Source organism: Oncorhynchus kisutch, unplaced genomic scaffold (genome assembly GCF_002021735.2).
Source record: "Oncorhynchus kisutch isolate 150728-3 unplaced genomic scaffold, Okis_V2 Okis06b-Okis10b_hom, whole genome shotgun sequence".
Taxonomy (NCBI): Eukaryota; Metazoa; Chordata; class Actinopteri; order Salmoniformes; family Salmonidae; genus Oncorhynchus; species Oncorhynchus kisutch.
In genome coordinates, this window is record NW_022261983.1 from 15,137,611 (window position 1) to 15,149,479 (window position 11,869).

At 43.1% G+C, this 11,869-nt stretch overlaps 1 protein-coding gene across 1 annotated transcript in view; it reads left to right on the forward strand.

Annotated features, from left to right (window-relative positions):
- LOC116359835 (UPF0764 protein C16orf89 homolog) overlaps positions 1 to 11,402 on the forward strand; it is a 14,234-nt gene extending 2,832 nt beyond the window's left edge. Inside the window, exons 5-7 of the mRNA XM_031813685.1 lie at positions 204 to 366; positions 9,915 to 10,055; positions 10,369 to 11,402. Of these exons, the coding sequence (XP_031669545.1) occupies positions 204 to 366; positions 9,915 to 10,055; positions 10,369 to 10,472 (408 nt within the window). The 3' untranslated portion in view covers positions 10,473 to 11,402. The remainder of the gene's footprint in view (positions 1 to 203; positions 367 to 9,914; positions 10,056 to 10,368) is intronic.
- The last annotated feature ends 467 nt before the right edge of the window (positions 11,403 to 11,869 follow it).

The following is an 11,869-nucleotide window of genomic DNA, read 5'->3' on the forward strand; positions in this document are numbered from 1 at the left end:
TCCCTGCCTCCCTCTCTCCCTCCCTAACCCCCTCCCTCCTCCCTCCCTCCCTCTCTCTTCCTCCTTCCCTGCCTCCCTCTCTCCCTCCCTAACCCCGTCCCTCCTAACCCCCTCTCTCCCTCCATCCCTCTCTTCCTCCCTAACCCCGTCCCTCCTAAACCCCTCTCTCCCTCCCTAACCCCCTCCCTGCCCCCCTCCTCCAGAGAGGTTGTTCTGCCATGTTGAAGGGGGACATGCGTACGTCGCGTGCTAACCTAACAGAGAGACAGTACCAGGGGATATTCTGCTCCAACATGCTGAAGGGAAACATGGACATCATACAGAATAACTTCACCGGGGAGACCCAGGACATCTTCATCGAAAACAGTCAGTCTCAAATTACACCCTATTCCCTATATAGTGCACTACTTTTGACCAGAGCCCAATGGGACCTTATTTCCTATATAGTGCACTACATTAGACCAGAGATCTATGGCACCCAATTCCCTATATAGTGCACTACATTAGACCAGAGATCTATGGCACCCAATTCCCTATATAGTGCACTACTTTAGACCAGAGATCTATGGCACCCAATTCCCTATATAGTGCACTACTTTAGACCAGAGATCTATGGCACCCAATTCCCTATATAGTGCACTACATTAGACCAGAGATCTATGGCACCCAATTCCCTATATAGTGCACTACTTTAGACCAGAGATCTATGGCACCCAATTCCCTATATAGTGCACTACTTTAGACCAGAGATCTATGGCACCCAATTCCCTATATAGTGCACTACATTAGACCAGAGATCTATGGCACCCTATTCCCTATATAGTGCACTACTTTAGACCAGAGATCTATGGCACCCAATTCCCTATATAGTGCACTACTTTAGACCAGAGATCTATGGCACCCAATTCCCTATATAGTGCACTACATTAGACCAGAGATCTATGGCACCCAATTCCCTATATAGTGCACTACTTTAGACCAGAGATCTATGGCACCCAATTCCCTATATAGTGCACTACATTAGACCAGAGATCTATGGCACCCAATTCCCTATATAGTGCACTACTTTAGACCAGAGATCTATGGCACCCAATTCCCTATATAGTGCACTACTTTAGACCAGAGATCTATGGCACCCAATTCCCTATATAGTGCACTACTTTAGACCAGAGATCTATGGCACCCAATTCCCTATATAGTGCACTACTTTAGACCAGAGATCTATGGCACCCAATTCCCTATATAGTGCACTACATTAGACCAGAGATCTATGGCACCCTATTCCCTATATAGTGCACTACTTTAGACCAGAGATCTATGGCACCCCAATTCCCTATATAGTGCACTACTTTAGACCAGAGATCTATGGCACCCAATTCCCTATATAGTGCACTACTTTAGACCAGAGATCTATGGCACCCAATTCCCTATATAGTGCACTACTTTAGACCAGAGATCTATGGCACCCAATTCCCTATATAGTGCACTACATTAGACCAGAGATCTATGGCACCCAATTCCCTATATAGTGCACTACTTTAGACCAGAGATCTATGGCACCCAATTCCCTATATAGTGCACTACTTTAGACCAGAGATCTATGGCACCCAATTCCCTATATAGTGCACTACTTTAGACCAGAGATCTATGGCACCCAATTCCCTATATAGTGCACTACTTTAGACCAGAGATCTATGGTACCCTATTCCCTATATAGTGCACTACTTTAGACCAGAGATCTATGGCACCCTATTCCCTATATAGTGCACTACTTTAGACCAGAGATCTATGGCACCCAATTCCCTATATAGTGCACTACTTTAGACCAGAGATCTATGGCACCCTATTCCCTATATAGTGCACTACATTAGACCAGAGATCTATGGCACCCAATTCCCTATATAGTGCACTACTTTAGACCAGAGATCTATGGCACCCAATTCCCTATATAGTGCACTACTTTAGACCAGAGATCTATGGCACCCAATTCCCTATATAGTGCACTACTTTAGACCAGAGATCTATGGCACCCAATTCCCTATATAGTGCACTACTTTAGACCAGAGATCTATGGCACCCAATTCCCTATATAGTGCACTACTTTTGACCAGAGATCTATGGCACCCAATTCCCTATATAGTGCACTACTTTAGACCAGAGATCTATGGTACCCTATTCCCTATATAGTGCACTACTTTAGACCAGAGATCTATGGCACCCTATTCCCTATATAGTGCACTACATTAGAGCAGGGCCCAATGGCACCCTATTCCCTATATAGTGCACTACATTAGAGCAGGGCCTATCTGTAGACTAGAGTGTCTATGAAGCCTGCAACCTATTGGATCACCATCTCATGCAGGAGATCGAACTTGGTAAGCAGTATGACAGTCAGAGTTTAGAGAAACATATTTATTTATATTTATTTCACCTTTATTTAACCAGGTAGGCTAGTTGAGAACACCTTTATTTAACCAGGTAGACTAGTTGAGAACACCTTTATTTAACCAGGTAGACTAGTTGAGAACACCTTTATTTAACCAGGTAGGCTAGTTGAGAACACCTTTATTTAACCAGGTAGGCTAGTTGAGAACACCTTTATTTAACCAGGTAGGCTAGTTGAGAACACCTTTATTTAACCAGGTAGGCTAGTTGAGAACACCTTTATTTAACCAGGTAGGCTAGTTGAGAACACCTTTATTTAACCAGGTAGGCTAGTTGAGAACACCTTTATTTAACCAGGTAGGCTAGTTGAGAACACCTTTATTTAACCAGGTTAGGCTAGTTGAGAACACCTTTATTTAACCAGGTAGGCTAGTTGAGAACACCTTTATTTAACCAGGTAGGCTAGTTGAGAACACCTTTATTTAACCAGGTTGGCTAGTTGAGAACACCTTTATTTAACCAGGTAGGCTAGTTGAGAACACCTTTATTTAACTAGGTAGGCTAGTTGAGAACACCTTTATTTAACCAGGTAGGCTAGTTGAGAACACCTTTATTTAACCAGGTAGGCTAGTTGAGAACACCTTTATTTAACCAGGTAGGCTAGTTGAGAACACCTTTATTTAACCAGGTAGGCTAGTTGAGAACACCTTTATTTAACCAGGTAGGCTAGTTGAGAACACCTTTATTTAACCAGGTAGGCTAGTTGAGAACACCTTTATTTAACCAGGTAGGCTAGTTGAGAACACCTTTATTTAACCAGGTGGGCTAGTTGAGAACACCTTTATTTAACCAGGTAGGCTAGTTGAGAACACCTTTATTTAACTAGGTAGGCTAGTTGAGAACACCTTTATTTAACCAGGTAGGCTAGTTGAGAACACCTTTATTTAACCAGGTAGACTAGTTGAGAACACCTTTATTTAACCAGGTAGGCTAGTTGAGAACACCTTTATTTAACCAGGTAGGCTAGTTGAGAACACCTTTATTTAACCAGGTAGGCTAGTTGAGAACACCTTTATTTAACCAGGTAGGCTAGTTGAGAACACCTTTATTTAACCAGGTAGGCTAGTTGAGAACACCTTTATTTAACCAGGTAGGCTAGTTGAGAACACCTTTATTTAACCAGGTAGGCTAGTTGAGAACACCTTTATTTAACCAGGTAGACTAGTTGAGAACACCTTTATTTACCAACCAGGTAGGCTAGTTGAGAACACCTTTATTTAACCAGGTAGACTAGTTGAGAACACCTTTATTTAACCAGGTAGACTAGTTGAGAACACCTTTATTTAACCAGGTAGGCTAGTTGAGAACACCTTTATTTAACCAGGTAGGCTAGTTGAGAACACCTTTATTTAACCAGGTAGGCTAGTTGAGAACACCTTTATTTAACCAGGTAGGCTAGTTGAGAACACATTTATTTAACCAGGTAGGCTAGTTGAGAACACCTTTATTTAACCAGGTAGACTAGTTGAGAACACCTTTATTTAACCAGGTAGGACTAGTTGAGAACACCTTTATTTAACCAGGTAGGCTAGTTGAGAACACCTTTATTTAACCAGGTAGGCTAGTTGAGAACACCTTTATTTAACCAGGTAGGCTAGTTGAGAACACCTTTATTAACCAGGTAGGCTAGTTGAGAACACCTTTATTTAACCAGGTAGGCTAGTTGAGAACACCTTTATTTAACCAGGTAGGCTAGTTGAGAACACCTTTATTTAACCAGGTAGACTAGTTGAGAACACCTTTATTTAACCAGGTAGGCTAGTTGAGAACACCTTTATTTAACCAGGTAGGCTAGTTGAGAACACCTTTATTTAACCAGGTAGGCTAGTTGAGAACACCTTTATTTAACCAGGTAGGCTAGTTGAGAACACCTTTATTTAACCAGGTAGGCTAGTTGAGAACACCTTTATTTAACCAGGTAGGCTAGTTGAGAACACCTTTATTTAACCAGGTAGGCTAGTTGAGAACACCTTTATTTAACCAGGTAGGCTAGTTGAGAACACCTTTATTTAACCAGGTAGGCTAGTTGAGAACACCTTTATTTAACCAGGTAGACTAGTTGAGAACACCTTTATTTAACCAGGTGGCTAGTTGAGAACACCTTTATTTAACCAGGTAGGCTAGTTGAGAACACCTTTATTTAACCAGGTAGACTAGTTGAGAACACCTTTATTTAACCAGGTAGACTAGTTGAGAACACCTTTATTTAACCAGGTGGCTAGTTGAGAACACCTTTATTTAACCAGGTAGGCTAGTTGAGAACACCTTTATTTAACCAGGTTGGCAAGTTGAGAACACCTTTATTTAACCAGGTTGGCAAGTTGAGAACACCTTTATTTAACCAGGTTGGCTAGTTGAGAACACCTTTATTTAACCAGGTTGGCTAGTTGAGAACACCTTTATTTAACCAGGTAGGCTAGTTGAGAACACCTTTATTTAACCAGGTAGGCTAGTTGAGAACACCTTTATTTAACCAGGTAGGCTAGTTGAGAACACCTTTATTTAACCAGGTAGGCTAGTTGAGAACACCTTTATTTAACCAGGTAGGCTAGTTGAGAACACCTTTATTTAACCAGGTAGGCTAGTTGAGAACACCTTTATTTAACCAGGTAGGCTAGTTGAGAAACCTTTATTTAACCAGGTGGCTAGTTGAGAACACCTTTATTTAACAGGTAGGCTAGTTGAGAACACCTTTATTTAACCAGGTCGACTAGTTGAGAACACCTTTATTTAACCAGGTAGACTAGTTTGAGAACACCTTATTTAACCAGGTAGGCTAGTTGAGAACACCTTTATTTAACCAGGTAGGCTAGTTGAGAACACCTTTATTAACCCAGGTGGCTAGTTGAGAACACCTTTATTTAACCAGGTGGCAGTAGTTCGAGAACACCTTTATTTAACCAGGAGGCTAGTTGAGAACACCTTTATTTAACCAGGTGGCTAGTTGAGAACACCTTTATTTAACCAGGTGGCTAGTTGAGAACACCTTTATTTAACCAGGTAGGCTAGTTGAGAACACCTTTATTTAACCAGGTAGGACTAGTTGAGAACACCTCTTTATTTAACCAGGTAGGCTAGTTGAGAACACCTTTATTTAACCAGGTAGGCTAGTTGAGAACACCTTTATTTAACCAGGTAGGCTAGTTGAGAACACCTTTATTTAACCAGGTAGGCTAGTTGAGAACACCTTTATTTAACCAGGTAGGCTAGTGAGAACACCTTTATTTAACCAGGTAGGCTAGTTGAGAACACCTTTATTTAACCAGGTAGGCTAGTTGAGAACACCTTTATTTAACCAGGTAGGCTAGTTGAGAACACCTTTATTAACCAGGTAGGCTAGTTGAGAACACCTTTATTTAACCAGGTAGGCTAGTTGAGAACACCTTTATTTAACCAGGTAGGCTAGTTGAGAACACCTTTATTTAACCAGGTAGGCTAGTTGAGAACACCTTTATTTAACCAGGTAGGCTAGTTGAGAACACCTTTATTTAACCAGGTAGGCTAGTTGAGAACACCTTTATTTAACCAGGTAGGCTAGTTGAGAACACCTTTATTTAACCAGGTAGGCCAGTTGAGAACACCTTTATTTAACCAGGTAGGCTAGTTGAGAACACCTTTATTTAACCAGGTAGGCTAGTTGAGAACACCTTTATTTAACCAGGTAGGCTAGTTGAGAACACCTTTATTTAACCAGGTAGACTAGTTGAGAACACCTTTATTTAACCAGGTAGGCTAGTTGAGAACACCTTTATTTAACCAGGTAGGCTAGTTGAGAACACCTTTATTTAACCAGGTAGGCTAGTTGAGAACACCTTTATTTAACCAGGTAGGCTAGTTGAGAACACCTTTATTTAACCAGGTAGGCTAGTTGAGAACACCTTTATTTAACCAGGTAGACTAGTTGAGAACACCTTTATTTAACCAGGTAGGCTAGTTGAGAACACCTTTATTTAACCAGGTAGGCTAGTTGAGAACACCTTTATTTAACCAGGTAGGCTAGTTGAGAACACCTTTATTTAACCAGGTAGGCTAGTTGAGAACACCTTTATTTAACCAGGTAGGCTAGTTGAGAACACCTTTATTTAACCAGGTAGGCTAGTTGAGAACACCTTTATTTAACCAGGTAGGCTAGTTGAGAACACCTTTATTTAACCAGGTAGGCTAGTTGAGAACACCTTTATTTAACCAGGTAGGCTAGTTGAGAACACCTTTATTTAACCAGGTAGGCTAGTTGAGAACACCTTTATTTAACCAGGTAGGCTAGTTGAGAACACCTTTATTTAACCAGGTAGACTAGTTGAGAACACCTTTATTTAACCAGGTAGACTAGTTGAGAACACCTTTATTTAACCAGGTGGCTAGTTGAGAACACCTTTATTTAACCAGGTAGGCTAGTTGAGAACACCTTTATTTAACCAGGTTGGCAAGTTGAGAACACCTTTATTTAACCAGGTTGGCAAGTTGAGAACACCTTTATTTAACCAGGTTGGCTAGTTGAGAACACCTTTATTTAACCAGGTTGGCTAGTTGAGAACACCTTTATTTAACCAGGTAGGCTAGTTGAGAACACCTTATTTAACCAGGTAGGCTAGTTGAGAACACCTTTATTTAACCAGGTAGGCTAGTTGAGAACACCTTTATTTAACCAGGTAGGCTAGTTGAGAACACCTTTATTTAACCAGGTAGGCTAGTTGAGAACACCTTTATTTAACCAGGTAGGCTAGTTGAGAACACCTTTATTTAACCAGGTAGGCTAGTTGAGAACACCTTTATTTAACCAGGTAGGCTAGTTGAGAACACCTTTATTTAACCAGGTAGGCTAGTTGAGAACACCTTTATTTAACCAGGTAGGCTAGTTGAGAACACCTTTATTTAACCAGGTAGGCAAGTTGAGAACACCTTTATTTAACCAGGTAGGCTAGTTGAGAACACCTTTATTTAACCAGGTTGGCAAGTTGAGAACACCTTTATTTAACCAGGTGGGCAAGTTGAGAACACCTTTATTTAACCAGGTTGGCAAGTTGAGAACACCTTTATTTAACCAGGTTGGCAAGTTGAGAACACCTTTATTTAACCAGGTTGGCAAGTTGAGAACAAGTTCTCATTTACAATTGCGACCTGGCCAAGATAAAGCAAAGCAGTTCGACAGATACAACGACACAGAGTTACACATGGAGTAAAACAAACATGCAGTCAATAATACAGTATAAACAAGTCTATATACAATGTGAGCAAATGAGGTGAGAAGGGAGGTAAAGGCAAAAAAGGCCATGGTGGCAAAGTAAATACAATATAGCAAGTAAAACACTGGAATGGTAGTTTTGCAATGGAAGAATGTGCAAAGTAGAAATAAAAATAATGGGGTGCAAAGGAGCAAAATAAATACATAAATTAAATACAGTTGGGAAAGAGGTAGTTGTTTGGGCTAAATTATAGGTGGGCTATGTACAGGTGCAGTAATCTGTGAGCTGCTCTGACAGTTGGTGCTTAAAGCTAGTGAGGGAGATAAGTGTTTCCAGTTTCAGAGATTTTTGTAGTTCGTTCCAGTCATTGGCAGCAGAGAACTGGAAGGAGAGGCGGCCAAAGAAATAATTGGTTTTGGGGGTGACTAGAGAGATATACCTGCTGGAGCGTGTGCTACAGGTGGGAGATGCTATGGTGACCAGCGAGCAGAGATAAGGGGGGACTTTACCTAGCAGGGTCTTGTAGATGACATGGAGCCAGTGGGTTTGGCGACGAGTATGAAGCGAGGGCCAGCCAACGAGAGCGTACAGGTCGCAATGGTGGGTAGTATATGAGGCTTTGGTGACAAAACGGATTGCACTGTGATAGACTGCATCCAATTTGTTGAGTAGGGTATTGGAGGCTATTTTGTAAATGACATCGCCAAAGTCGAGGATTGGTAGGATGGTTTGTTTTACAAGGGTATGTTTGGCAGCATGAGTGAAGGATGCTTTGTTGCGAAATAGGAAGCCAATTCTAGATTTAACTTTGGATTGGAGATGTTTGATATGGGTCTGGAAGGAGAGTTTACAGTCTAACCAGACACCTAAGTATTTGTAGTTGTCCAGGTATTCTAAGTCGGAGCCGTCCAGAGTAGTGATGTTGGACAGGTGGGCAGGTGCAGGTAGCGATCGGTTGAAGAGCATGCATTTAGTTTTACTTGTATATAAGAGCAATTGGAGGCCACGGAAGGAGAGTTGTATGGCATTTAAGCTTGCCTGGAGGGTTGTTAACACAGTGTCCAAAGAAGGGCCAGAAGTATACAGAATGGTGTCGTCTGCGTAGAGGTGGATCAGAGACTCACCAGCAGCAAGAGCGACCTCATTGATGTATACAGAGAAGAGAGTCGGTCCAAGAATTGAACCCTGTGGCACCCCCATAGAGACTGCCAGAGGTCCGGACAGCAGACCCTCCGATTTGACACACTGAACTGTAGTTGGTGAACCAGGCGAGGCAATCATTTGAGAAACCAAGGCTGTCGAGTCTGCCGATGAGGATGGGGTGATTGACAGAGTCGAAAGCCTTGGCCAGATCAATGAATACGGCTGCACAGTAATGTTTCTTATCGATGGCGGTTAAGATATCGTTTAGGACCTTGAGCGTGGCTGAGGTGCACCCATGACCAGCTCTGAAACCAGATTGCATAGCAGAGAAGGTATGGTGAGATTCGAAATGGTCGGTAATCTGTTTGTTGACTTGGCTTTCGAAGACCTTAGAAAGGCATGGTAGGATAGATATAGGTCTGTAGCAGTTTGGGTCAAGAGTGTCCCTCCCCCCTTTGAAGAGGGGGATGACCGCAGCTGCTTTCCAATCTTTGGGAATCTCAGACGACACGAAAGAGAGGTTGAACAGGCTAGTAATAGGGGTGGAAACAATTTCGGCAGATAATTTTAGAAAGAAAGGGTCCAGATTGTCTAGCCCGGCTGATTTGTAGGGGTCCAGATTTTGCAGCTCTTTCAGAACATCAGCTGAAAGGATTTGGGAGAAGGAGAAATGGGGAAGGCTTGGGCGAGTTGCTGTGGGGGGTGCAGTTGACCGGGGTAGGAGTAGCCAGGTGGAAAGCATGGCCAGCCGTAGAAAAATGCTTATTGAAATTCTCAATTATGGTATTATTTATCAGTGTGGACAGTGTTTCCTATCTTCAGTGCAGTGGGCAGCTGGGAGGAGGTGTTCTTATTTTCCATGGACTTTACAGTGTCCCAGAACTGGGGTGGCAACATTTACATAAAGAGGGGTTGAACAGGCTAGTAATAGGGGTGGCAACATTTACATAAAGAGGGGTTGAACAGGCTAGTAATAGGGGATAAAGAGGGGTTGAACAGGCTAGTAATAGGGGATAAAGAGGGGTTGAACAGGCTAGTAATAGGGGTGGCAACATTTACATAACATGCAAAACCTTTATAAGTTGTAGTTTGTTTAAAACGAGACCATGATTTTACTTTCTATATCTTCCTCCCTCTCAACAGTACTGCTGTGTGGATTGGCTGGTTTCTCTGACTTTCTCAAAGTTGATTGGCTGCAGCACATTCTGAGGCTGCAGGATCAGGAAGTGGGATGTTTTACACAGCCCCACAGAAGAGTGAAGAGGAGAGAGAGAATGTTGAAGGGTGTGTGTCAAGAATATCTCTGGTGTTATTCATGGCCAAAATGCACACATACAGACACACACAGAGAGAACCAGCACGCACAGAAACACACACACACACACACACACGTACGCACGCACACACACACACACACACATGTACGCACGCACGCACACACACACACACACACACACACACACACACACACACACACACACACACACACACACACACACACACACACACACAGAAACAGCCCAGAAAAACACACTCAGAAAAACAGAACCCAGTTTCAATAATGTTTTACTGTTTTATCTCCCCCTCCTCCCTCCAGATGGTTGTTCCAGTCACATAACAGGCGTGTCAGTGAGCGCTCTGGGAGGATACCTCAACTACTACCTGACAGAGCAGGACATCACCAAGAGACCACTCACCTGAATGTCAACCACCCTTCACCTGGCTGTGTGACCCTTCACCTGGATGTGTGACCCTTCACCTGGATGTGTGACCCTTCACCTGGATGTGTGACCCTTCACCTGGATGTGTGACCCTTCTCCTGGATGTGTGACCCTTCACCTGGATGTGTGACCCTTCACCTGAATGTGTGACCCTTCACCTAAATGTGTGACCCTTCACCTGGATGTGTGACCCTTCACCTGAATGTGTGACCCTTCACCCGGATGTGTGACCCTTCCCCTGGATGTGTGACCCTTCACCTGAATGTGTGACCCTTCACCTGGATGTGTGACCCTTCACCTGGATGTGTGACCCTTCACCTGGATGTGTGACCCTTCACCTGAATGTCAAATACCCTTCACCTGGATGTGTGACCCTTCACCTGGATGTGTGACCCTTCACCTGGATGTGTGACCCTTCACCTGGATGTGTGACCCTTCACCTGGATGTGTGACCCTTCACCTGGATGTGTGACCCTTCACCTGGACATGTGTCCTAAATAGCACCCAATTCTTTACTTATACCACTACCTCTGACCAGGCAAACCCATCGGGCTCTGGTGAAAAGTAGTGCACTATGTAGGGCAGTGTGTATCCATCCTCTCTTGGGGACACCCAGTCGTTCTATGTGTTTCATCTATTCCACAGCACCAGGGGTGGAAACCACTTAACTAAAACACTCTAAAGTCATTTTACTTCAGTCGTTTTGGAGGAATCTGTACTTTACTATTTATATTTTATGACAACTTTGACTTTTATTTCACTACGTTCCTAAAGAAAATAAATGCACTTTTTCCTCACAACATTTTCCCCGACACCCAAAAGTACTCGCTACATTTTGAATGCTTTAGCAGGAGAGGAAAATGGTCAAATTCACGCACTTATCAATATAACATCCCCTGGTCATCTCTACTGCCTCTGATCTGGCAGACTCACTAAACAGAGAACATCCCTGGTCATCTCTACTGCCTCTGATCTGGCAGACTCACTAAACAGAGAACATCCCTGGTCCTCCCTACTGCCTCTGATCTGGCAGACTCACTAAACAGAGAACATCCCTGGTCATCTCTACTGCCTCTGATCTGGCAGACTCACTAAACAGAGAACATCCCTGGTCCTCCCTACTGCCTCTGATCTGGCAGACTCACTAAACAGAGAACATCCCCTGGTCATCCCTACTGCCTCTGATCTGGCAGACTCACTAAACAGAGAACATCCCTGGTCATCTCTACTACCTCTGATCTAGCGGACTCACTAAACAGAGAACATCCCCTGGTCATCTCTACTGCCTCTGATCTGGCAGACTCACTAAACACACTTATCAATATAACATCCCCTGGTCATCCCTACTGCCTCTGATCTGGCAGACTCACTAAACAG